Genomic DNA, 27,571 nt, shown 5'->3' on the forward strand with positions numbered 1-27,571 from the left:
GAGGTCCCTGGCAAGCCCATAACCTAATGGATGGCACAGAACCTCTACATCTCCACTGCTGTGGTCTGTCTGGCATGAGTGGGTCACTAAGCTAGTGTGGGTTTGTTGGTATGCACCACACGTGTGCATGCAGACCCTGGAGAGCAGAGAATTGGGAGAAATGTGGAAAGGGAAGATCTGAGCCCTTGTTCTAGTAGATTTACCAAAGTTCCAAGTCTGTTTATTTGGCTGTGGGAAGAAACAGTCAATCTTGAATCTGTATGTGCCTACAAGTAGATAGGAGCATGTGGTCTTTTGTGTCTGCCCTTGCAGAAGCCCTGCCAGGTCTTGAACTGCCTGCTGCAGGCAGGGTGTGGAGAGTGTTGTAGGAATTGTTAAGGGCGAAGGGTGTAGAGTCCACAACACCACTGTCAAACTGAAAAACAGCACTGCAGAGAAATCTGTCACTTGACCCAGTCAGTGTATGTAGGTCCTCACGAGCAGAGCGAGCTTCGAATGCTCAGCCTTATTACAAATAGGGGTTTTACTGTGTGCCTGAGAATGTCTTGAGACAGACAGCAGAGAGGCAGGTTATGGCAGGTTATAGCAGGTCAGCAGCATGAATGAGATCACAGAAGAGGAAGAGAAATACTGAGGAGGAAGGCTAATGAGGTATATGATATGTTGCCAGAATTTTACAGGAAAAAAGACCTCAGAAACATTTACCCTGTTATTCTGTTGACATGGGGATTAAAAATCCCAGCTCTTGTTTCCATGAACAGTTCAAAATGTTGCTCTACAAAATAAAACCACACCACCTCCCTCTCCCTAGAACATTAACTGCAAATTATCACCGCTCACTTTCCTGCTCTGGGCAGAGCTGTTTGAAAAGGAGAGAAATAATTAGCACTTCATGCAGAGACAGAAGTATCTGCAGTAAAATAAGGGTATTATTGACAGCTGGAGAACTGATGAAGTATCCTAACTGTGTATCATTAGCATCTTTCCATACTTCATTAGATAACTAAAAGGCAGGATAAATAAGATCGCTTTTGGTATGAAGAATATGGCTTATTAAGATCCATCCTGTAGCTCTGCAGTGTCTTTTTGTCCAGCAGTGCCCTTTAGTAAGTCACACATTTCCAGGAATCTTGGATTGTTCTGTTACAATATGCAGCATTGCATGTCTACTCTTAGTATGCGACAGAGTCATTTCGACTCACATTCTTTTCTCCTGTCTACACCTTCTTGGAGTTCTGCTAATACTTACTGTTATGTTAAGTGGCAGGAGAGTTTGGAAAGCAGTTGATAACTCTGAGTTGGGGCAGTTGTGGGACGCAAGTCCTGGGCCTTTTGCTCCCTGACCAGCTGAGCAGGAAGCTAGGCATTAATACTTTGGTTCTTACTGTTAATTTTGGAATGCTCATCATGACAAGCAGTTTGTAACATCATTCTGAAATCGGTGAGTGTCGCTACTGGATGATTAGGTTTTTTTAATCCAGCAGAATCACTGCTAGAAAAAGAAGTGATCACAGGCGTTAGTCTGCTTCAAACTTGTGACTAATGTATTGCTTTGTCTTAGGATTCTGACAACCCAGACCTTCGGGATCGTGGCTACATCTACTGGCGCCTTCTTTCCACGGATCCAGTGACTGCCAAAGAAGTAGTCCTCTCGGAAAAGCCACTTATTTCTGAAGAGACTGATCTGATTGAACCGACTCTGCTAGATGAGTTGATCTGCCATATTGGGTCTCTGGCTTCTGTGTACCACAAGCCACCCAACGCTTTTGTGGAGGGAAGCCATGGGATCCACCGCAAACACTTGCCGATTCACCATGGAAGGTAAGCTGAGGCAACCACAGTGATAATCGGCAGGATTGGTTGTTTCTTTCTAGCAAACAGTCCAAAAGATGCAAAGATCTTTTATAACACCCTAGTGTTTTTTTGTTGATTGTGTAGGGGCTTAAAGGTCATTCACGGGGCCATTTCATTGTAGAATTTCATCTTGTAAGTAGTTTCTGAGTTCCTGGGTCAGAAGACAGGAAGCATCGAAGTTCTTGTCTGAGGAGAAGCTATGATGTTTTTTGAGAAGACACTGGCTATAAGCCCTCTTGACGTGAGAGTTTGAATTAAAAAGCATAAACTTTGGATAACCGGTGCGAGGGCATACTTCCAGGAGGATGATGGCTGTGGTAAAAACAGGCATCTTTCAGAAGGATACACTTCTTTGGTTTTGTAAGAGCTTTTGCTTCAGCAACAGCACAGCTTTACAAGCCTCATTTGTGTAGAATAATACCAGTTTCCTGGAACAGGCAAGTACAGGGATCCTTTGCTGTTGGAATATGAAATGGGGAAGGACTGGTAAAACCACCTTTCTCACTTGATGCCTATAAAGCAAGGGGAGTGTAAAAACCATCTAAGCCACATCACTGAAAACTGCTTGGGCTTAAAAGATGATGGCTACTGATACAGTTCTGTCTAACCTTTGGGAGGTGGGGGGAAAGTGCATTGGCTTATTGTCTGGAGGTTTAATGCTTCCCAGTGATCACAGTACTGGAAGTGGGTTAGATCTACAAGAGCAGGCAGTACGGTAGTCCTGGGCTGCGGTGGTGTTGCTGTTGAGCCTGTTCCTGTGGTTCTTCATTCAGGTAAGCAGTGCTGTTTTCACTAATGGTATTAATTACAAATGTAAGCATGCTTTACAGCAGGAGGCAGAGTATCCAGGCTTACCTCTTAATAATATTCCCAAAGTGACATTTGGAGTGCTATTTTTTGCTGTTGCACTGATAAATCAGTGTGTGATGCTGCTCCTTTTCTATTTTCTGACACTGCTTCTCTGCTATTCTTAGCAACTAAAGCTATTTCTGTAATGACTAGCTTTGGAAAACGGAATTGTTTTCTCTCTGCCTATGAAATAAAGTCTGGCTGCATTGACCCAGGACCAGCAAGCACAAGTCTACCAGTCGGACAAGAAAAGCAGTGGTCTCTCCTAGTCAAAGATTTACCTCAATAGCAAAATGAGCTGGGATGGGGGTAGCTTTGGTCTTCGGTGTTTACCAGCCTCCCTGTATGCTGTTGTTTCAGGTCATTACAGAAGCTAACATTTTAGGGGGTTTCAGTCAGCTCAAGGAACTCAGCTTTTTTAAGGAGTGGACTTTTTACTGCCTTCTTGTGTATACTGTCTGTCTGGCTTGACTCTCGTAGCTCATGCTCAGACAATCTGCTGACCTCAAATCTTTTCTGACTGTACCAGTATTGTACATTGCCCTGGTGGTGTTTACTACTATATTACCCATTACTTCAACAAAAAAACTTCAGGCCTCAACCAGCAGTGGGGAACCAGAGCTGGGGAAAGGTCTGAACGGTGCTCAGCAGAGCACGCTGAATACTGATGTAGTGCTCTTCCTCATTCAGTAAATTAAAAAGTGTTGTGTGAGCTCACCTGATAAAGAGGCTGTGTTATTGTGGTTTTGCTTTACTGTTAGCTAAAGGACAGTAAAACCTTACAAGTGGATGCCAAGGCCTCCTTGTACCATGTCAGAACATATCAAGGACAAGGTCCTGCACATGGGTTGGGGCAGTCCCATGCACAGGTACAGACTGGGTGGGGAATGGATTGAGAGCAGCCCTGAGGAGGACGGCTTGGAGGTGCTGGTTGACGAGACGCTCAACATGACCCAGCAATGAGTACTCACAGCCCAGAAAGCCAACTGTGTCCTGGGCTGCATCCAAAGCAGCGTGATCAGCAGGTCGAGGGAGGGGATTCTGCCCCTCCGCTCCGCTCTGGTGAGACCCCCCTGCAGCACTGCCTTCAGCTCTGGGGTCCTCAGCACAAGAAGGACGTGGAACTGTTGGAGTGAGTCCAGAGGAGGCCACGAAGATGATCCGAGGGCTGGAGCACCTCTGCTGTGAGGACAGGCTGGGAGAGTTGGGGTTGTTCAGCCTGGAGAAGAGAAGGCTCTGGGGAGACCTTAGAGCAGCCTTCTAGTGCCTAAAGGGGCCGACAAGAAAGCCGGAGAGGGACTTTTTACAAGGGCATGGAGTGATAGGACAAGGGGCAAGGGCTTTAAACTGGAAGAGAGAAAATTCAGATTAGGTATTGGGAAGAAATTCTTCCTGGTGAGGGTGGTGAAGCAGTGGCAGAGGTTGCCCAGATAAGCTGTGGGTGGCCCCTCCCTGGGAGTGTTCAAAGCCAGGTTGGATGGGGCTTTGAGCAACCTGATCTGGTAGAAGGTGTCCCTGCCCAGGGCAGGGGGGTTGGGACTGGGTGGTCTTTAAGGTCCCTTCCAACCAAACCATTATGTGATGATTCTATGATACCAAATTGCCACTTTGGGCCGTGAGAATTACAGTGAGCAGCTCTGCAGGAGCATGGTTGTGGGGAGTCTGAATTTGTGCATCCAGTATGATTTTACTGATTACTAAGAAATTGGTTTGCCTCTTTCTAGTATTGAATGTGCATGAAAAGATGCACGAAAATCTGTCAGTTTAAGGCAGGTTAAGGGTGTCCAGTCAAAGATAACCTCCTCACCTAGCTATTTGGAGTTAATCTTCATTACTTCTGCACTCTGGTCATGGCCATTCTGGTGGCTGACCTGTCTGCTAGAGACTGAGGTTTTCTTTCAGATTGCACAGTTGAGATAGTGGGGAAAGCATGGAAGTGTGGAGACATCCACAATGAATGTGGCTTGACAGAGTCAAGATAACATTGCCTTGAGTAGCTAGATGAGTGGTGCTTTCCTGGGTATAAACCGAGGAGGGACTGGCAGAATACACTGCATTGCATTTTGATTCATTTCACTTTCATTCACAGCAGTGTAGGACAGGTTCCTTTCAGCTCTCAGCTAATGGGAAGACCCATTGAACAGCTCACAGATGGTGAGATGTTCCTGCCTCTTCTTTGAGCCCAAGTGTCAGAGTGGCAGATAAATCCTAAAGGTGGGGGAGAAATCTGATTGCTTGGCAGCGTTTCCTCATGTGGTGGCTCCCACCACCCCTCCTCAGCTATAACGCAGCTGGGAAATTTGGGGAGGTATTTACAGGGCTTCTGGGAGAGCAGTCTGGTTAGACTTGGGCAGGAGTCCACATTCCCACACAGGTGGCTGCAGGAAATTTTTGATTCTGGCTCAGGCTGTGCATCCCTTGTGACATCCAACATCTGGGAACCACTGGAAGTTGAACTCCTAGGAGGACCGAATCTCCAGCTCATGTGGGCAAACCCAGCTGCTAGCATCTGCCCAAGACTGTAAGGGAGAAAGCTTATATCAAGTCTTTTTGCCCTTTATAACCCACTATTCTTTATTCATTTTTTCTTTCAGAGAAAGTGCAAAGTTGTTTATACAAATCTCTTTAAAGAGGCCCATTCTTTACAGGAAATGGGAGGCTTGGTGTTTTATTTTTTAATATGAGCTGACTTAGCTTTGTCTCTTCCTAATTTCCTCTTGGGCTTTGGGGCAGCTGCAGTTACACAAGACCTTGAAGGATTGCTTTATCTCCATCAGAGGAAGGATGAGTAAGTGTTGAAGAGGTGTAGTGTTACAGGGATTATATACTGGGAACGAACGAAGTGTGTGCACTACGGGCTTGTAGTCTGTCTCTCCTCATACATGCTGTTCTTCCCTGTTCTCAGGTTGGGGGTGGGAGTGGATCATGGTAACCACTTGCTCTTCAAAAATGTTTTAGTTAGCTGTTCAGCATACTCAGAAGTCTCCCTGCTGAAGGCAGAAGCAGAAAGGACAACGAATATTAATACTACTAGGGGTCTAAAGCTTTCAATGCAAAGAAGCTTTCAACCCTTTCTGTCGCTGCCTGGTAACTAATTCATTCTGCAGTCCTTACGCTACATCTTTTCCTCTTGGCACTGAGTTTGGGAGCAGCTTATACTGTGTGGCTAAAGCTTTCCCCTCAGTAACTGAGTAAGGATAAGAAAGAGAATTGTGGGTACTCAAAATCAGGAGCTGCAATCCTTACAAAAGCCCCAGTGTTAAATACCTTGTCAGGATGCTAATTCCCATGGCATTTGTGTGCAGTTACCTGTTGGCTGCATCTGCAGTAATATGAGCTGGAAATAGTTTTGTCAGTTACTGCTGACAACAGGATACAAAATAGATTTTAAGTTATCTAAAATATTAGCATCTCTGGATTTAAAGAATAAATACATTGTAATGAGAACTCCAGGAGCTATGGTCAGGGTTTTCTTTTGTTTTGTTTTTTGTTTTTTTTCCCCTCTCTCCTTGTTGTAAAATTCAGTGGCAAGTGAATATAAAAGGTAACCAGACTGCATATGATGAGAAATTTTGGAAACTGTATAGTGAACACTTCTAGACTAGTAATTAGCATGCCTGCTAACTCAGAGAAAAGGAAAGTTTTGATAGAAGGGAGGAATCAATTTTAGATCGAGGTCTTTAATTATGAAAGAGTTGTGGAGCTTGGTGCTGGTCAGTAGAAGGTGGTTAATCCAGATCTGTGGGGAATGGTTGAGTTTGCACTGGTTAGAGTGAGGGCTCAAGGATTTTATCAGTGTTAGGTCTCTGAGGAAGTCTGGATTATGGTTTGGTTTTTTTACCCCCAGTGTTTACATGTAGTTCTCCAGGCCCAGTGGGCTGACAATCATCTCTCTAGGTTTCTTCTGAGCTGCAAAATAATTTTCAGTGCTGTAATCCATGTAGTACTCACGGCTCACTGTTTTGGAGGGGTATGTGTTTCTCAAGGTGGCCAGATTTCATGCCTTGAAGATTCCATTTTCTGAACTGAAAACCATGCACCATGCATGGAAAGTCTTTGAGCTCAAAGCATGTGTTGAAGAACCACCTGCCATAACACACTGCCTTGTACGTGGCAGTGGTTGGATCAGGTGCTAGGATAAGCTTTTAACTGTTAACCGGCTTCTGCTCGTGAGCCACCTCTGGCTGAGTTTCCACGTGCTGGGAATCTGAAGCTGGAGACCGAAGGTGACTAATGTTTCTCTCTTCTGCTTCTTGTTCCTCCCACCCCTAGCACTGATGCAGGCGATAGCCCTGTGGGCACAACAGCCACTACGAACCTGGAGCAGCCGCAGGTCATTCCATCGCAGGGTGACCTTCTGGGTGACCTTCTCAACCTGGACCTAGGACCCCCAGTGAATGTTCCCCAAGTGTCCTCCATGCAGATGGGTGCTGTGGACCTCCTGGGAGGAGGGCTGGACAGCTTGGTAAGCAGCATCCTCTTTAGCTTCAGCTGATGTGAAATAATTGGAGCTGTGCTTATCTCTGCAAAGCCTTGATCATTTGTGCTTGTAATGCTTGGATCATTGAGCTCCCAGTGCTGAGTCCTAAAACTCCAAGAGGATTTAGCCAGTGCTATTGTACCAACTTTCAGCAGGTTTTTCCTGCTATAAAATGAATGTTGCTGCATGCTGTAGAATCCCCATGGTCAGCGGATATATTTGTTCCATGCTTTTTCTGTCTGTAGATGAAAACCAAAAAGTTGTTTTAAGGATGTAAAGTGTTCCACTGCTTTGTAATTGATTCAGGCTCCCTTTCAAGAAGGCGTTTGTTCCACCGGGTTCCCAACCCTACTGAGTTTCAGTGCAAAACTCTCAGGGCTGCAGGCTGTAGCCCCGTGTCATGCCATTTGTATATTCTCCAGAGTATGTCATGGTTTAATATCAGTGACATTTTAATTGCAGTTAGGTCAAGAGGGAAACGCTCTGCGTAGTCCTGCCTGTGCCGCGGCTGCTCACGAGGAGGTATTATAGTACTAACAGGATCAGGCTCCAGAGTGTGAGTGATCACACATTGCTTCTGCTCTGGAGTGTGAGCTGGGCATGAGCTGCAATGAGAGAATCACTTAGCAAGGAGACCATGGCAGTGGAGAGGAGCTCATTGCTGTGGTCTATGCTGGTGGCAGTCAGGCATTGAGAAGTCGAGAAGTGGTGAACTTAATCATCAGCCTGGGAGTTGTTCCCATGGGGTGGAGCACAGCACACAGATCCCTAACACCCTGGTGACTTGCCTACAAGGGTAAGAAGCAGTCTAGGTATATTTGTAGCATGTAACCTGAGTAAGACTACCCCAGTGAACATAGCTGGGTATCTTTCAGACCTACAGTGGATTTGTCTTGCATTGGTTTGAGGTTTGGCTTGTAGTGAGCTGGGTTAGGTTGTCTGTGTGCCTGGTTTAGGTGCAGTTTCAGTTCTGAATCAAGCTCTGAATAATAGAGGTAGGAAGCGGCTGGATGAACCCAAATGCAACAAATCCTTATTTGTCAAAGATTTTTTTTTTTAAGCTGCCATAATCTTATTAAAACGGACATTAAACACCTCTCCAGCTCCAGCATTTCATGAGCTAATGAACTGGAAACAACCTGACCCTTAATGGCATTGGCGTTCACGGAGGTCAGATGTGCTTTAACCTCTGTGCCATCTAAACAGCGGTTTGCTTATTTAGCAGGGAGACTGCTTTTACGCTGTGGAGATAGGGGATTAGGGAAATGGGTAAGTTGGAGTTGCTGGGAAAGCAGACAGCCCGGAGCAGTAACCTTTGCAGCCTTTGCCCTGCATTGCAAGATGTGCCACTAAGAAACCGGGATTTTTAATTGTTAAGGCATTGCAGAAAATGGTGCTATCTGTGGCAGCTCAAAAAGGTTAGGAGTTAAATTCCTCTGCCTATACGGTCTTCTAGGCCACTTATAGTAACTCTATGTTTCTCACTAGTATCAGAGACAAATAAATGGACACAGAAGGAGGACTAAAACTTGGTTTTGGGAAAAGAGTTGTCTTGCAGTTGGCATTAATGGGCTTAATTTAGTGATCTGCTTTGGCAGTAGAGCTGTTAGGTGATATGGTACTAGGCTTTTATTTAATATTCTTCTCAAGGCTTGAGTAAATCCATGGAGCTGTGGAGTGTGATTTAACAAAGTGATCATGTCTGGATGGGGGAAGTAGCTGTGCCTCGGGCTGCGTGGGCCAGCACTGTCTCAGCTGAGTTACTAGATGGGGTGAGCACTAAAAAAAAAAAATCTGAATGGTTATGGGTTTTTTTTCCCCAGAATGCTTTCTGTTGAAATGCTGTTGCATCAAATGTCCTGTCTTCTGATTCCTCGCACATATAACTGAATCTTTTCCTGGTAAATCTCTTTCTCTGGCTTTTCCTTCTCTAATAAGCCTAATTAGTGTGTGAGTGAATGTGATCTGTGTCTTAGTTTGTTGTCGTGGGCATTAGCAAGTATCAAGCTGAGTTAACCCTAACCTGGTATTAGCTGAATTGCTAGGCAGTGTCTCTTGGCTGCATGGCTAGCCAAGGGGATTGGCATTTGGATCTTAGGCTAATATTAAGCCACATTTGTGCAGTGCCAAAAACACACTCTCAAATGGCAGGTAGGCACATGCCTGATTTCTTTATGTGGTGAGGGGGTGAGATGCATCCCAAGGTGCCCCCTTGAAAGGCTGAGCTCCTCACGCGTCATCAGGGATCAAAAATGGCTGGAAGCCAGGGATGGCAGTCACTTGGGCTGTTCGTGCAGTCAGTTAATGAGGTTGGAGACTGAAATAAGATCTTCTTCCTCTGTCTTTATCAGTGTTCTGCCTATCAGTGTGTTGGTAGACATTCTGGCTGCTGGCATAGCAATCCCTTCCTCTTCTCCAGATACCTTATACACACACTTCCTTTATGTTATATTGCTGCCGATTCATTCCACTTGGAAGTTTCCCTCTCCGTTACTCCTAGAGTCTTTTTAAATGCATTTCTTCCCTTGCTTTGTTGGGAAGACTGAGGCTCCCATACTCTTGTATGAAGCATGGAGTGGTGTGAGCCATCCCTCTCTCCTCTTCAAACCAGAGAGAGTTTACTTCACTTTGGGCCCTTGTGCTACCAGAAAGTAACCCTGTTTGGTTGTGAATGCTGAGGCAGCTGTCTTCCTCTGTGCTTTGGTCTTTCTTTTCCCATCCCTCTTGTTGTCTTAAGAGTCTAGGAAAGAGTACTGGAACCAAGCATGGTTGGGTTCTCATCTAAGGAAGGATTGAATATGCATTTTCCCAACAGCAGTTTGTCTAGTGTAATTTTTTTTTTTTAATCCTCCCAGTGATGGAGGCTGTACCACCTCTGCTGTTGATCCCTGTTTTCTGCTCACCATTAGCATATCCCTTTTGGATCTCAGGTGACCTGAGAGGAGATAGGGGAACATGAGATATTCAAACGTGGTGTATTCTCTGCACTGTGCCTCTGGCGTTATCTCTCAGCCTGAACAGGGACGTAAGTTGATCTACTGCCAGAGTAGAGCAACCCCAAACCCCACTTCCATTTTCCAAGCAACTGTTTGATATGTAAAAAAGCCTAAATAAGCCTCTCTGTTACAGTGGAGGAAAATGGTTTGGGATGTGCTTGAGTTGGTGCATAAAATCATGATCTGTTGCTGTGATGGTGAGATTGCGTCAGTACTGCGAGTGTCTCAAAGGCAGCTGAAGGTCTGGAAGAGGCTGCCGGCAGGATCTCAGCCAGTTTGTCACATTCACTCAGTGTCATGTGTTGATCCCCTTGGATATTTGTTGCAGCTCTTGTGTATTTGATTATGCCTCCTTTTCTTTGGAGGGGGTGTCTGTCTTCAGAGGGATCCTCTTGCAGTGAAAGTCCCAATGGGACTAACCCAAGAAAGATCAACAGCAGCCTTAACTTCCACAGCAAACATCATTCTGCATTTCCATTTCTTAACCTGTGGGGTTTTTTTTTCTTCCGGGCATTTAAATAGAGACTACATGGTGTAAAACTGGATAAACACCAAATTAATATTGTTAATTTGAATTTTCCTCAGCATTCCTAGATACTTATCCCCATGACCAGTGAGACTCCAGCTACTTGATAGGTTAATTTCTTTACTTCGTAGTGAGTCCTGTAATTGGTATTAAATGTAGCGTGCATATTGTGCTTGCACAGATGCTGAGCATGTGTTAACAATTTAAAAAAAAAAAGGGCCGTTAGTACAAGAACAAGATATGCTTTGCTTATAACCAGAGCAGACTTGCTATATGACTTAGTGAGAGCTGTTCTCTATTGAACAGAGCCGGCACCAAGTCTGCTCCGGGTTCTGCCCGTTTGCCACCCTGGGCAGATCATCTTCTTCTCTGCTTTGCTTGCTTTTCTGTAAAATGGTGACCAAACCCACTGTTAAAAAGCTGTTTGAGATCTCCAGCTCTACACTGTAAAGTAGTGATACCAGTCACTAATGTGGGAGAAGGAAAACTTGCTTGGACAGCAGATTGCTGGATGCAGAGTCCTGCGTGCTGAGAGCTGGAGTTTGGTGCTTTATCCCCTTAAAGCCAGCTCTGGAGTGGCTAAACTTCATGCAGATTATAGGCAATCCTCCAACTCCTGGTTTACTGTCGATGCAGCGCTTTGTAGGATGTCTATCCATGCTGTAATGAGCCAGAGTCATTTTGTCTTTAAACCTTTTGGTGGGTTCATTTGCTCTGAAAACCCGTTGGGCATGAGAGCTCTGTGTTGCCCAGCTCATTGTGCAGCTCACTGTGAGCCCATGCATTTAACGGGAGCAGGGCACTGTGGCCGGGAGCCAAGGAGGCTGGCTTTAAACCCGGGGGCAGAGCAGTAAATCTGTAGGAATGGACAGGCTTGGATTGTCTGTTATGTAAGGATTTTATTTAATACTCTAGCCACTCATCTACAAGAATATTATTGATTCAAGGTTGGCAGCTGGTCAGACTGATTTATGTCCTGAAGTGTAAAGCTGTTTGATAAACACTGGATATCCACAGTTTTCTGTAATACCTGGACTGGTTTGGCCTCTTCCAGGTGGAGCTGTGCCCCTCTACGTAATCAGGTTGGATATGGGGAGGGGGGTCTGACCCCAGAGGTCTCTTCTGCATGGTTCAGGGCTGTGTCCCACCACTGTGCTTGCTCTGAAGTGTGATGGAGGGCTGGGACCTGAGCGCTAGCTCACCCTCTCCTGCAGAGTGTCCTGGGCTCCGAGTCCCTGTAGGCTTGGCAGCCTGGAAAGAAATGCTGGCTCCAGCAGTCCTGAAAGCCTGCTTGATCCAAAAGTCTGGTGAGCAGGGGCTGCTGGTGTCACTCCCTCCCTGTCTGACTGCTTTTCAGTGGAGAGTTCAAAGTCTGGCATGAGTGGACAGCAACTTGGCTTGTTGAGGTTGATTAGGGACTCACCAATGTTTTCTAAAAAAAAACCCAACTTCTAAGTTATTTCCAATACTCAGAGTAGGAAGCCTCACATAGTTGTGGAAGCCGAAAAGCGACTCCCAGTCTGCCCTGGGTGCTAGATTCCTCCCCTGGCTCTGCAAGTGACTGGCTGTGCATAATCTTGCAAAAGTTACTTCATTTACCTTTTCCTGGAACTACAGTCTGAGAGCGTCTATACTAGGTCAGCCGCAATGTCCATTTATGCAGTGGATGTGATGCTTCCCCAGGGTGCTCCTCCAGCCTCCGACAAGGAGCTGAGCATCTCCTTTCATCTGGGCTGTTCTGGTTTGATGAACTACAAAGGACATCTGTTAGGATTTCTGACAAAGGGCGTGTGTCCATTGCTGGAGCAATGCTGATACAGAAAAGGAGCTCTTCTGATGGGTTGCTCATTCATGTCTGATTTAAGGCTGTTGTTGCTGTTAACAGTAATAGGACGACTAGAGCTTTGTAGAGCTGCTTTTTTACACTTTCAGAAAGGAAGATGGTTTTGTTTGCTGATGGAAATCATCCAGCAAGGTAAAGCAGTAAGTGCTACTGAAACTGGTGGCTGTGGTAATGGCAGCATGACCTGTTCTCCACCACCTTCGGCACAGGTGTCCTTGGTTTGGACAGTAGCCCTTCTGCGCTGCAAACCTGACTTGGCAATATGAAAACAGACACACAAAATAGGCAGCAAACGAGGTACTGAAAATGCCTCTGTGTGAGCCACAGCGGAGTCTGCAATGAGGTATCTACAGCCCGTCAGGAGGTCAGAAGATGCAGACCATGCATGATCTGTCCTGCAGTTAAGAGATCTCTAACAGGATTAGCCCAGATCAAGTGGCCTGCTAGCAACTGTGTTCTCAGCATTTCGGTCAGCCCCATCGCCTAATTCTTACTAGGTAAACGCCTTGTGTTCCTTGCTGCTGTGTTACTGAGTGCATGCTCTCATCTAGCTCTGTGAGCTGTGATGCTTAACTCTTGGTTTGGGGTGCGAGGGAAGGAGGAGGCAGCAATTGTCCCCTGTTAACCCATGAATTATGGGTCCATGAAATGCATAGCTGCTCTGAAAGCCCTGGCTGTGCTATGGATGCAAGGCGAAGAGGTTGCTGAGCAGTGGTGGTTGCAGCCTCTGGTCCTGGCTCCACCCTCTCTGTTATTTTTTTGGAGCTCCAAATGCCTCACGTCATGTTGCAGAAGTGATTGTAACCCCTCCAGATCACATGAACATTTCAGCAGAGTCACTTCATTACAAGCTGCTGTTAAGAAGCAAATAAACGCTCCTAATGCAGTAACTCCAGCACTGCTGCACTACATAAGTCAGCGTAACTGCTTACACGGAGCTGAAATTACTGGGCAAATGCTCGTCAACCGCAGAGCAACTGCAACGCCATCCAAGCCAACTAATACAAAGTAAAGATGCTGATGTGGTTGGGGAAGAGGTGCTAGTTCTGGTTTTGTTGATACAGGGTCAAACCCAGCCTCTTCTTTAAAACTCATGTGGCTGGCTGAGTGCTGTTGCGGCAGGATGAGTTTGGAGGGAATAAAGAGAATTCCTGTTTGAAGAACTTTGTACGTTTGGTGGCCAAGGGTCCCTGTTCATCCCCTGCTCATCTCTTGAAGCTGGCAACTCTTCATCCTGGACAGAGGCTTTGTGCTCTTCAGCAAGAAGCAAGCCCGCCAACTTTGGGTTCAGGATCAGGGCTTTGCAGTGTTACAAGTTCCCCTTGCCCATCAAGTGGCAGCCCTCGTCCACCTCACCTTCATAGTGAGCGTCTCAGCCTGAGTAGGGCTGACAGCTGTATTAACATGGTCCTCTCCTCCGTGGGGCTGTTGCCTGGTGTCAGGTAAGGCAGGTCCACATTGTCCTTCCAACAGGAGTGACTGCCCGCCCATGAGATGAATGGAAATGGTTAACTAGAGCTGCCAGCCCTGGGGAACTGGTTCGACAGCGCTTCATGCCTGACTAATATCTGCTTCTTTCCTTCTGTACTCTGCTTGTCACTCCAGATGGGAGAGGACACTCCGTGGGTAATTGGTTCCTGTTCCCTCTGTCTTCCTCCTTCCTTCTTACTCACATCACTGTTACAGTCTCTTTCATCCTTTTGAGTTTGGAATAAAGTTAGGTCTTGGGCATCTTGTGGGAGGATTGGGTAAACCAGACCTGTAGTTTCTGGATGGGGAAAGCCTTGGTGCTATGGGAGGGTGGCAGGCAAGAAAATTGGAGAAAGAGACTTCTGTGCTGCTGCAGTGGGTAGTGCACCCCGGATCTGATGTGGAACTGATTAGTTCTTTATTAACTTCTCCCCTTTAATTTTTGTTGAAGTAGATACGTTGTCACTTCTCTTTGCACTATATAGGTAGAGCCAGCTCTGCCTGTAGGGACCTGGTGAAGCTGCCAGCTCTTTCAACCTTGCTCTGCGGCTTTGTAGCACAGATCTGCAGCGCTTGGTCCCGAGCATAGGAGCCAAGAGAGTGGCAGGCTCCCGTGCGCAGACCCTTCCTATGCGTAAAGCAGGGCTGCAGGAGGAGCAAGTCAGAGCTTCCTGGCATTGGGAAGAGATCTTTTCTACCACAAAGCAGAGATGTTGGGTGCAATCTAGAAATGTGAAAAGGCTCACGGTAAATTCTTTGAGCCAGTGAGGTTTTTTTCTCTGCTTTGCAAGGGGTGAGAGCTGGAGTCTTGACTCAAGACAAGCAATAAATCCAAATTCTACTTTTTCCCCAAGGCCTGACAGCTAGGGAAGATGGACGACTTGCAGATAGCTTGAGGAACCCCAATATGTCATTCCTTCCCTCCTTCACAGTGAGTGCATGCAGATACCAGTATGCGGGTTTCTTCGAGGTTGGATTCCTAGCCTGCAGCTTCTTATGATGAGTGTAATAGGAAATTGTAGAATAATTAACGTCTGGCTTGATTGTGCAGAATTATTCAGTCATTTCCATAATAGTCTTTGTAAAATGCTTGCTTCTTGATAAACCAGTCTTTCTCCTGCTTCAGACAACAGTACCAGAAATCCTCCATGCATACAATAATATCTGGAAATGTACAGGATTCTTTACCTTTTTTCTTTTCCTCTGGACTGCACTGCCCGTCAGTATAAAGTGCGAAGTTCATCTGTGTGCAAGACTATGAATAGGGATGAGGTGTAATAGTTGCATTTATTACTCCTCAGTGAGCCAGTAACAAGGTATAAATGATCTGATATATTAATTTAAAACATGGCTTGGCTTAAAGAGCAGTCTGTAGAATAAAACTCTGCTCTGCCAGGCTGTTTCAGTGGAGGAGACCTAACAGTATAGTAAACCCTATTTTATAAGCTCAATATTAATTGGATTTGCATCCTCTGGCTGGCTTCCTTTGGTCTATGACTGATATTTCTTTTGACTTTGGAATCACTCAGTTTTATCTGTTATCTCTTAAGGAAGCTAAGAAAAACTGGACTTGGCGCAGTGCACTGCCATGGGTAGCGAGAGAAAGGGTTGCTGTACGGAGAGGTGGCAGTTGCAGATGATGAGGGATGCCCTATCAATTTCTGTCATGACCTCAAGTAGGGATAAACTGAGTCTCACACAGGAAAAAAACTCTTAATGTTTCTTAAAAAAGGCAAATTGTGTGTGATTTGTACTTCTCTAAAACCCACTTACGATAGCTAATATTGCATCAGGTGGCTCCTGTGGGGACGAGGGGAAAGAGAGAGGCCAGGAGATAGAAGGGGGATCCAGAATAGCATGGGGATTTGTCAAGTTTTACAGGTTTTTTTGGAGGCTAGTTATCATCTAGTAAGTCACTGTCTTACAACTTTGCTGCTGTTCTCAAGGCATTTTATCCTTTTTTGTCTGTGCTGAGGGAGAGAAGTATGAAACTTTATGGTATCTCTTGACCGGTGTAAAATATATTTGCCATGACATCTCCCAGGGAACAGGCTAGCGGGGACCAGAACAACATTGAATTTCCAAGTCTTTTGTGCAGAGGGAAAAGGTTGGAGCCTTTTTGACTCTAAGCACAGGCCCCCCTGGAAGCTTCTGCTTTAGCTATACGGTGCATTTGTTCATTATCTTAACACATCAGTGTATATGTGAACAACGTACCTAGAACCTGTGTTGACCCAGTTTGTCAAATGCTTTTTTTAAAGCAAACAAACTCCCCAAACCCAAATCAAATGGAAGAGCAAAGCCATCTACAAGGTGAGCTGTGTTGTTCTAGTCTGCCAGTCCAGCCTTTTCCCCATGGTGCTTTTTCCTACCTCGCCCCTGCACTTGCTTCACCCTATGTGCACATTGTTGGGGCATGATCCTTGTCTGAATGTGACCAAAAAAGCCCTGCACTGAGCAAAAAAACTACCATGGTCTTCTGAACAAAAGCCTTAAGATGTGGATGATGCCTGGAGATGTCTCTGTAGTGAATAACCACTGCAGATCTGTGCTTGTTTCCTCCTGGCTATCAGTCATCTGTTGAGTGCTTTATAAATATTCACGTGAATGATGCGGTACTCGCAAACAGCACTTGTAGCCAGCTTTGGAGTCTGTCCTGATCACTGAATTATCTCGAGCATGTAGAATGGTGTGGATGTTTAAAAAAATGGGCTTTATTGCTGAGAAAGTGGTCTGGATGCTTTGTAAAAAGAGTTCATGGTAGGACAGCTTCTAGGTGGGCTGCAGGATGGTTTGGCAGAAGGGCTCCAGAGAGCATTTGCTGTTTATGGGGGGTTGCGCGGGTGGTACGCAGGGGCTATTTCAGTTGCTTCAAACTGTAGCTGTGTAGCTTGGCAGAGATCGTTACTGAAATATCCTAATGCACCTTAGCATCTCTTTGCTATTTGAGTGGCCCATTAGATCATGAAACTGTTTTTTTCCTAAGGGAGGGGAGCATCTTCAAAGGGAAGACAAAGCCCACCTGTCTGAACTGTCATAATAGCCAGCACAGAGCCGCACATCAGAGGAACATAGCCAAGATGCATTGTGTTTTCCCGTAGTTCGTAGCTGTTCCCTAGAAAATTAAAGCTTTTGGGAAGTGAGCTTCCTGTCAGTTTTATTTTTATTCCATTTCACAGTTACCCCACTGGGTTTTGTGGAGCTGCTCAGGACTGCTGGCAGCCAGCGCCATGGGTTGAAGGGAAAGCACTGATTCATGAAACATGAAGAATTGCACAGTTTTTGGTGCAGATGACAGCACAAGAGGGAATGAGCTTTTTTGTTTTTATTAACCTGCAAAACGCTCCCGTCCACAGTAGATGCGTGGGGTAGTTCTCCAAATGTCACTGCTCACACAACAGCAAAAAAGCCCCTCTGTTCCCTGTGCTTTCCCATCATTGCGTTTCTGTCTGTCCTGTACACGGCAAGCGAGTGAGACGTGCTCGCAGCAGTGCGGTCAAACTGAGCTCCGCTCCGGCCATCTGACACTTGGCTTAAATGAACTCGGTCTTTCTCTCCTCTCTCTCCTTCTCTCTTTCAGCTTGGCAGTGACCTTGGCGGGGGCATTGGAGGAAGCCCGGCAGTAAGTGCCATTCCATTTTTTTCCCCAATTTAAAAAGCTGGTCAAAGCTCAGGGTTTTTAAATATAACCTCACCCATTATGTGCTGGAAGATGCTTTAAATCCCTGACTGTGTTTGAAAATGGACAAATGGAACTGAAACATACAGGTCCCCACCTATGTTGCTTTGAGTCCAGCTGTCACCTGGGCTTTCCTAAGAACAGCCAGGGATCAGTGCTGTTGACTCTATCTGCTTAACTCTTCTTTCTCAGAGCTTTTAGTTTGAGCACCAGCGTTAACACTGGCAGTACTCCAGTCCTTGTGCAACTGCTTTGGCAGCTGAAAGACCAAGGATGCTACCCCTCTACTCACAAAGCCTGTTCTGTTGTAACCCTAACGCAGTGTCACCGCGGGCTTGTCTGAACTCAGTGCTTTTCTCCTCCCAAATGCCACATAACACTTTTCCTGGACACCAGGAACAGGTGCTCTGAGCTTTCCTACTACGTGTGGTCAGTGCTGAACTCCACTTGCCACCGGCCTCCTTTTCTGTGCCTGTACTTTGTGAGTGTCCTAGTGCCTAGAGCACTTGCCAGGACATGGGAGTCTTTCACAGGCTGCTTCCAAAGCACCCTTGTATTCAAATGCATACCAGCTTCTTCCAGGAGAGCATGGGGAAAGGATGCAAGATGACTTGGAGACGCAGTGGGCAGGAGGGAGTGTGCCTCCAACCCACAGCCAAAAGCAGTCTCCTGGAGAAAGCTCTAGTCCCTCTTTCCAGGACTGTGTAGCCAGTAGGTCAGCAAAGAAAGCATATTCAGTTCTGGAGTGAGGGCTTTTCAGAGACCCTTGTTATGGCTGCAGTCATTCTCTCTCCTTCTTTCCCTGTGAATCTTGCATTCCTTTCTAGCTTCAGCATGAGGGCAGGGGAGAGCTGGTGGTACAACATACCTGTAGCCCCCAGGTAGTACACACCAGGACGTGAGAGATACTTACTCTGTAGAGATCATACCTACAAAGCCAGGTCTCTGCCTTCCTGGGCCAGCATGAACCCACCAGTCCTCCCTGTCCAAAGGGTTGACTGAAACACCACATCTCAGGTAGGTTCCTGAACACAGAACAGCAGTGAGACTTCACACCCAGACCTGTCGTCAGTAATTCCTATTGCCTGCCTTAGTCATTCTGCCTGTTTCTGGGCTGCTGACTGGTGAATCCTATTCTCAAGCACGTAATTCTTCCTGCTTATGGTAAGGAAGCGAACTTGGGAGTCCAACTTGAGTGTGACTGTCCCACCTGGAACTGGGCACATAAGGGTTAATATTCTCGGTTTGGTGCCCTCATTTAAGTCCTGAGAGGGAAGGATTGCCCTTTTTGCAGAAAGGTTTTCCCCTGGCAGACAGAGACAACTAGTTTTGCTTCATGTAATGAACCTTTTGGACCACAGTGCTGAGAATGCAGAGCTCTGGCTTTGGGTGGGAGTACGCAATACGGTCATGACTCCCTTGCTATCTCTGGATATGCAAAATCTTGCAGATTCCTGAAGACTGTCGTAGTTGGAAGATTTGAAGCATTTTTTTCTTTTCCCTGGGTTTATCTAGGGTAGATTGCATATTGTCTTTATGAGAAGGAGAGGTGGAGAAGAAAAATTCCTCTATGGTGGGAATAGATAACTATAGAGCTATAAAAAATGATGTGAAAGCTATTGTATGGTTGAGGTGACAGCTGAGTGTAGCGATTAGTTGCCAAGAGCTTTGGAATTCAAATGCATTATTTAGCACTATTGATAATTCAGCAGGGAAGCTGCAAACAGCTTTAAAATATTTAGGATATTGCCCGAGTTCATGCCATATTTAATAAGTGGTGTTCTTCCTGTGTGATGTTAATCAATGCCTATTCTTTCTGACTCCTCCAGGTGGGGCAGACCTACATTCCCTCCTCTGTGCCAGCCACCTTTGCCCCTTCACCCACCCCAGCGGTGGTGAGCAGTGGACTCAACGATCTCTTTGAACTCTCATCTGGTATAGGCATGGCTCCTGGAGGATACGTGGCTCCGAAGTCTGTACGTAAGGAAAAAGAATCATTCTCAGTATGTTGCCTTACCTTAGGCTACAAGAAGTCTGAGACTGCTCACTTGTCCCCTTTATTGTGGGTCTCTGGTGCTATCAGGGCAGCTTAGTTCAACTCAGTCCCATTAGGGATGCCCTGGGTTTTTCCCAGGCGGAATAACTGTGTTGGGGACCACGTTAGTTGTTAGTTACAGACTGCTGTTTTTTTACCAGTTCCCTCATTTTGCCTGTGACAATATTACTCTAAAGAATGGCTTACATAAGATACTGAGAATTTTAATTTTGTCAGAGCAGCTTTCCTGGAGACCTACTTTTTAGCAAATATCCCCAGGAAACTGAGGGCAGAATACAATTTGCTACAACTTTCGTAGAAGATTCGTTTATTTGGAGGAACCCAACGTGACAGTGAAGATAAAATCATGTGACTGGGACGAGCATGCCGCAGCGTAATGCGGATAAGTGCTCTGTTAGTGACAGAGATCGCAGATGCACTGACTAAAGCATGCTTAGTCTGGAGGGTTCGTGTGATACAGAACGTGGTTCCGGTAACAGGCTGTGGAGCGGCCACAGGGAGCTCAGGGTTAGCCTTTCATGCCTGAAAGGGAATAAACAAAAAGTAGCGCTTTTATTAAACAGTCAATGGATGAATAAACTTAAGTCATCCTATGGTGATTCCAAGGTACTGCATACAGAGCATACTCGAAGCTTTTGGTCCTTAGCTGCTTGCAAGCATTACACCAGATATAAGACCAAGTACAAAAGAACCCAGTAATTTTGAACTAAGTAGTACTTCATTTTGCACCACTCAAATTTGGTTCTGGGTTTTTCCCACAAAGGTGATTTGGGAATCCAGAACCCAAACAGTGAATAGCATCGGCCCTGTGATTTTATTTGGTTCAAACTTTAGTATTGTCCTGCCTCTAATAGCCCAACAAGTCCTTGGAGAAGCCTGTCCCTCAGCAGACTTGGTAAGTCTCACATTAGTGTGATGGACACAAGCTTTCACTGTTTCTTGTGCACACTAATGTTATAGTGTATTTGAATTCTTATGTGAGTGCTGTGAACAAATATGAATTAGGAGCAGCAAGCTTATTTCTCATTGGTGAGCTTCATCCTTTCAACACCCCATGTCCTATCTTCCCTGTAGTGTTTCTTTAGCGTTTGTGGGCTTAATGTGCCAATGTTCCTGGATTTCCGAACTCAGGACTTCTCTGTTGTTTGGAAAACTGTACTTGTTTGTTATCTTCAGGCCAAGTTTCTCATGCTGAATGACATCTCTTGTGTTCAAGGTTTGGTTGCCTGCAGTGAAGGCTAAAGGATTGGAGATCTCGGGAACGTTCAGTCACAGGCAGGGACACATCTACATGGAGATGAACTTTACCAATAAGGCTTTGCAGCACATGACCGACTTTGCCATTCAGTTCAATAAGAACAGGTAAGAAATCAATACATTTTGTCCACTATGTTAAAAAGATTGCATGCTCCTATGAAAGGAGTCTGTGTCTACACTGCTAGATGTAGAGAGGACTTTTATATAGGTATATAATGCAGTCATGGAAACAGCTGGATGATACAGCCTGAACTCTCCATCACACCACAGTTGTGTGAAAGGGCCGAAAATACAGACTGATAAATCTGTGCAGAAACGGGCAGCAGACGGTCCCGTCATTCTCCTAGTTCTGAAACAGCATCTACCCCATTTAATCTCTGCAGAGTTTTAAAGCAGCCTCATGAGTTGTTAGGCAGGTTAGTGGTTTTATAGCCAGTAAGTGCCCCAAGGAGAGTGAGAGCATAAACAGGAAAGCATTTGAGCTGCACAAGTATCAATCCATAATGGCTCTACCTCCTGACTTAATTGCCGTGCTGCCCCTCAGACTGTCTGGAAGTGCAGGTCTCATTAATAAAGCTATTTGTCAATGAACAAGTTGCAAGTTAAGAGCCTATGGCACATGTTTTCCCTGTAATTGGCAGCAGAACAATTTTGTCAGAAGGAGCAGCCACTTGAATGTTCAGAGCATACAGATTGTTCTCAGAAACCCATCTCAGCCAAAAGACATGACATGGCAGTACAGCCACGGTGTTTTCCCGCAAATACCCTTCCCAGTCAGAGCGCTTATCATGTGGTTTGCTATATGTTGAGCAAAGACCAGGCTAGTTCTTATCACCACTATAAAGAATATCTTGTGACTGAAGTGTTCCCCATCTTTCTTAATATCCCTTCACTGGAAAAATGTTCTCTATACTAAAGATCCACTGAAACCATCTCTTTAATATTACTGTTAGCCTTGCAAATTTGAGATTTCTTGGGACGAATAATATTTACTTACAAAAGACATTATGCTTAGTAAGTCTTAGTAAATGTTCTCCCTGGACTGCTATATTTTCTGGGGAGTTTTACTAAGCTGCTATAGGCAAATGTTTCATGCAAATTGGGGTGAAAAAAAGCCAGTTTGCTTGTGATTTTTTTTTTTTCCCCATACATCAGCCTATGTTCTAACCACACCTACATGATACTTCTCAAGGATGTAAGAAGTTTAAATACTGTACAGTAAAACAGCAGTTTCTCCTTTTGCAGCATATCAGCACATGCTCCATATACAATCTACTGCTATTTACTCTTCTCTCACTGCTTTCCACTGTGGCTGGTGCACTAGAAAAAGCTGCAGTGGGCTGGCTCTTTAGGTTTAAATATTAAGGTTTGTGATTGGGAAGTTTCTATTGCTTTTCCACGTGTTGCTACTAATCACATTCTCTGCAGTCTTGGGATAAAGCGTTTAAAAAAAAAAAAAAAAAAAAAACAAACAAAAAACAAACAAACAAAAAACCCCACAACAAACAGGCAAGCTAGAGCTCTAGTGGGCTGTAATATCACAGCAAAATGCAACTTTGTTTTCCCTGAGTCTTATGGAAAACACTAGGGCTTACGTCCCCCAAGGTGAAATGGCTGCAGAAGGCTAGACCCTTGCTAAGAATATTCTTATTTCAGCTCCTTAGAGCCAAAAACCGAGGAGAACAAAGAATGGGGCATGGCATCTGCTGTTTCTGAAAGGGTGACATACCCAATACACATATGGCTTATTTTGCATAGACAGTATCAGCTTTTCAGTGCATAAAATAAAAATACACACCTATACATCTTTGTCCCTGTAAATACTCTATCACCTCTGAGCTAATATGAATTCTGCTAAAGAAAAACGTGGTCACAAGTGGACACCAAAACTATCTTATGCATCTGCGCTTCCATCTGCTTTTGAAAAATGTGGTCACAAGTGGACACCAAAACTATCTAACGCATCTGCGCTTCCATCTGCTTTTGAAAAGAAGCTGCTAGATAGTACAGAAGCGTTATGTTAAATGTTAGCTGCTTTTCCTCTTCTCCACACTAAGTAGAGGTGCCTGTGGAATTAAATGCCTCTGGGACTGAAGAGGCAAGTAAACATTCACTTTGCTATGGTGGTATACGTCCCCAGCTGAAGGAGCCTCAAACCAAGCAACAGAACCAGACGCTGTCATTTGGGACCGGACAGCTGGCTGTGTTGATTCATTTGTTCTACAGTGCTCTGTTACGAACCATGTACTCCTCCTTGGCTATTCTATTTGTTCTGTGTTGGCTCCAGTTCCTTCTTCCATAGCTCCCAACGATATAACAGCCATGCAGTGCATGATATATTCTACTAGCTGTGCTCTGCAGCTCTGTAAGAGAGTGCCAAGAAGCCTACACGTCTGAGCCCAGGTGTTGCTCTTTGATGGGCAGGCTGCTGCTCAGCACGTAGACGAGTGCTGTGTGAGTAATGGAAGAGTTCACAGATGCTGGTCCCCTGGGCAGGATAGTGCGTGTTGTCAGCAAGACCAACCTGACTGAGTTTCCCATGCCCTATCCTACTTTGACTGTCTGCTCTTTTGAACTGTGTTCCTCCTCTGGACTAACAGGATGGGCAACTCAGGAGTAATGGGAAGATAAGTCAACTTGGGCTTGGCAAAGGGGAATAGGTGTTGGGCAATGCAGTGCTGCTCTCATCACCTCTGTTTTTCTCTTGCCCAGCTTTGGTGTTATCCCAAGCACCCCGTTGGCCATTCACACACCTCTGATGCCAAACCAAAGTATTGATGTCTCCCTGCCCCTCAACACTCTGGGACCAGTCATGAAAATGGAGCCTCTGAACAACCTCCAGGTAAGGATTGTCTCATTCTGGGCAGGGGGGAGATCAGCAGGTGCTCAGCCCAGTTTGTTTGGCCCAACACAATGCGGTAAGACTCTAATAACAAAATGCCATTGTGTATACGGTAACCAGGCAGACCTCATGGATATGGACCATGAGTCTCACGAAAACTTCTTCCTATTCCTTTTTCTAGTCTCTCCCAGGAGGACTGAAGCAGACACTTCTTGAGTTTTGTGACTTTTCAAACACCTCAAACCCACTGCTTGCATCTGTGTAGATTAAGGTCTTTGTCTGCTCCAGTAACACTCTTTTGTAAACTGGACGTGAGGTTTGGTTGGGCTTACACACTGGAGCTGGTCTGAACAGAAAAAGTGCATGCCTGTGGTGGAGCAGGCGGCAAGAACTGTCAGCAAGAATTGAGGCAATTAAAGGAATTGCAAGAAAGATGACAACTCCTGAGTGATTAATATGTCTCTAGTGCTCTTAACTTCCAGGGTGCTTTATAAAAGCATTGGCACATCCCTGCCCCAGGTAGCTTAATCCAAGGCAAACAAGATGTGTTCCAGGAAAGGCAGAGGAGAAATGACGTGAGCAGCTAATGCTTCATTAACGAGGCTGTTGGTGCATATCGGGAACAGCATTCCCCAGGAGAGGCTTTTTATCAGGTTGGGCAGCCAATCTGATAAAGGCATGACAGATCCAGGGAGATGTTCCCCTCTGGTTTGGACCAGAGGCTGTCTCCATCAGTCCTGGCATGCCTCAGGGGCATTGGTCCTGAAGTACTCATCAGGCAGGCAGATCTCCATGGAAGTAGGCTCGTCCTCACCGCTGCCATGTGCGAGTGACTCCTGCCTCTGCTCTGTGTAGCTGGGTCCTCCAGGATGATTTTTCCCAGTATCCCAGAGATGTGGTTAACTTGCACTGTAGCGTGTCTCACTCGCCTCAAGTCTCCAGGAGACAGAACTAGGTTGGGTTCCTGTAGCGTAGCAGCCCATAGAGGGGAATATTTTGAAGCAGCTCATTCTCTTTTTAGATTAAGAGAATGCAATGGAAGTTACTATTTATTCTGCCTGAGCAACTGTTTTTTCCCTTCTTTTGACTTCCATTCTGGGGCTTATGACTTATTGATGAGTCTTTGGGCAAACAGCTCGAAATAGCATCGCTGGCACTCAAACGAGCAGTCCTACACTCCGGCTCTGAGCTCAGTCATGCGATGGGGGAGCATGCGGACCGTGAATGAATTACATGTGCTTGTCTTCCACAGAGGGCCCTTCCAGCTTGTGGAAAAGCTGGATTCCCTCTGCGTCCAGGTCATGAGGATGAGGTTGCATCACTGCATCTGGGTCAGCTCTGGTAAAATCTGCCTCCTGCTCTGAAGGAAATCTGAAAGTCTCTAGGAGGTGATGGTCCTGATCTGCCTTCGTAACACTGGGGACGTGGTGTTAGGAGGCGACTCGGTGATGCGTTCTCATGTTGCTCCTTCCTTTGATCAGGAAGGAAGTGAAGTATTTGGCTTATTAAATCTCTAAAGGTATCAGAACAGAGTTTGTTTCTTGTAGCATCTTCTGCTACAACAAAGCAAAGAGAAGACATGCAAGGAAACCTCCAGCTACCTTACATTGAGACAGCGGAGCGTTCATTAGTGCCAGACTTAGTTACTAATTTTCTAGCTCTCTCATTGCCATAGAAGTTGGCTGCCCTTTTACAATCGGGGAAGCTGCCATATGGAGTAATAGTATATTTCTCTGCAAAGAGTTGAATCATGATAGCAGATGCCAAGTTAAAAAGAGCACTCCCCTTACTTTTTTGACAGCAGTGGGTTTGATGGAGATCTGTCATTGTCCTGACAGCCAAGGCTCTGGTTTTGTTTTGTGAGGTCATGTAGAAATCTGATTTGAAACATTCAGAAATCGTTTTGGTGACCTACTTAGGAAACAATTTATAGCATAATATAGGAGTAGAGAATACAATTGTTCCTGTATTCATTGAAGAACCAAAACACTCATCAAGTTGAATTTGCTTAATGCGGTTTTTCTGAGCTGGGGAACATTGAAGTAGATGCATGACTGGTTTGAACCTGAGGACCTTATGTTCATCTCCTATTCTGGTGGAGGTTTTTTGTTTTAGTGACAAGAATAAGTCCTGAAGTAACCAAACTGATAGCTTTCAACTTTTTTGTCATGTTAATTAGAAACTTCAAAGACTGGTTGTACATTCCTTAGGCAACTATTTCAGAAGTAACGAATTCATCTCTTGTTCAGGTTATTTTTATTACCGTTTCTAATCTTTCACCCAATACAGCTGGTTTAAGATTAACATTTGTAATCATGAAAAGAAACTAAAATATTTGACAAGTTAACAAAAAAGCCATTTTTACAAGAAGATGAAGAAGACTGAAATATTTTCAGAGGCATACTTAGGTAAAATAGAACTGAAGAATCTTCTGTTTGCCAGTCACCTTGCATCTCATAATAACCAATACGAGGCTTCTCCCTCCCATCCCAAAGTAGTGATGATAATTTTCTTGACCTGTTGACTCAGATTCAACCCTCAGTCAAGCAGTGATTTATTCAAAGGATAAAGCCAAAGCTAGACTGGACACAGCACTGTAGGGCTGAACAGACTCCAATCCCTGCTCTCTGGTTCATCTTTTTTACGTCTTACAGATTAAAAAGCTGCTGTCAGATGCCTTTGGAGTGTGCCTGTTGCTAAAGAAAATCTTCGTTATTTGTGCGCTGCTAACTTCTGCTGGAGGATGCTTTTGCAGCACCTTGTCAGCATTTTGGAGGCTACCTGGCACTTGTGGGTGCTGTGGTCCCCCTTTCCCAGAGCTGCCTCTGCAGAGCACGGCACTTGCAAGCGGTAACAAGCTCTTGCCCAAAGGTGTGCAAGATGCTGCGTTGAGCTTCGTGAGTATTTGATAGCCGTGTCTCGTTTGCCATCCATGGAGACGGCTCTAGTCGTTGTACAGGCCTGCTTGGGTTCTGTAGTTGCCTTTTCACAGTCAAAGCAGTGATACCCCTTTGATGACATGTAGGCTGTTAGGGTAGTGCCTAATGGAAGAGAGGGGATGGGTGTTTTATCTTTGCCACCACATGTGTGAGACCTTGAGCTCTCAGAGGAGAATGGGTTCTGAAATAGGGATTTGCATTGGTGAAGAATATTAACTCTTTCCAAATACCTCAGCTCAAATTTGGAATAAGAAAATGCCTGGGATGAGAGCCTTTCTATGCTAAAGAGAACCACTGTTCCTAATAAATGGCCTTTCAAGGGCTGTGAAATGCTGTGAAATCAGAATACATGATTTGTTCATTTAGGTACACGAGAATTGCTCCTGTAACCCTGGAAATGGGTGAAGTGGAGCCAGCCTGCTGCAAGAGTTTCGAAGCTCAGGCCTGGCCTGTCATGACACTAATACGATAATCTCTTCTGTGAGATGGTAACCACTTGCAGGAGACGACACAATTGAAAACAAGCTGCAGGGACTCCCGGAGCAGTGACGAGTCTACCTCAGCCTGAAGCATTGCCGTTCCCTTGGGATCCACATTCAAAATTGACAATCAGTGTATTGCATTCCCCAGCATTACCTACTGTCAACTGCCAGGGCTCTTTGCAGCTACTGAGCATGCGACTGAAAGAAGCATAGCTTCAGTTTTCCAAAATGCCTGTAAAATGATCTGGCGAGTATTGAACGGGAAGGATCTGCCAGCTGCATTTCTTCCTGAAAAGTG

General features: G+C 45.4%; 1 protein-coding gene across 1 annotated transcript in view; it reads left to right on the plus strand.

Moving 5' to 3' along the window:
- Positions 1 to 1,561: 1,561 nt before the first annotated feature.
- LOC104159018 (AP-2 complex subunit beta) overlaps positions 1,562 to 27,571 on the plus strand; it is a gene marked incomplete at its 5' end in the record, with an annotated part of 42,243 nt that continues 16,233 nt past the window's right edge. Inside the window, 5 exons of the mRNA XM_009696817.1 lie at positions 1,562 to 1,821; positions 6,976 to 7,168; positions 19,527 to 19,673; positions 20,970 to 21,115; positions 23,723 to 23,852. Coding sequence (XP_009695119.1) covers positions 1,562 to 1,821; positions 6,976 to 7,168; positions 19,527 to 19,673; positions 20,970 to 21,115; positions 23,723 to 23,852 — 876 coding nt within the window. The remainder of the gene's footprint in view (positions 1,822 to 6,975; positions 7,169 to 19,526; positions 19,674 to 20,969; positions 21,116 to 23,722; positions 23,853 to 27,571) is intronic.

Source organism: Cariama cristata, unplaced genomic scaffold (assembly GCF_000690535.1).
Source record: "Cariama cristata isolate BGI_N322 unplaced genomic scaffold, ASM69053v1 scaffold313, whole genome shotgun sequence".
In the NCBI taxonomy this organism is placed as follows: domain Eukaryota; kingdom Metazoa; phylum Chordata; class Aves; order Cariamiformes; family Cariamidae; genus Cariama; species Cariama cristata.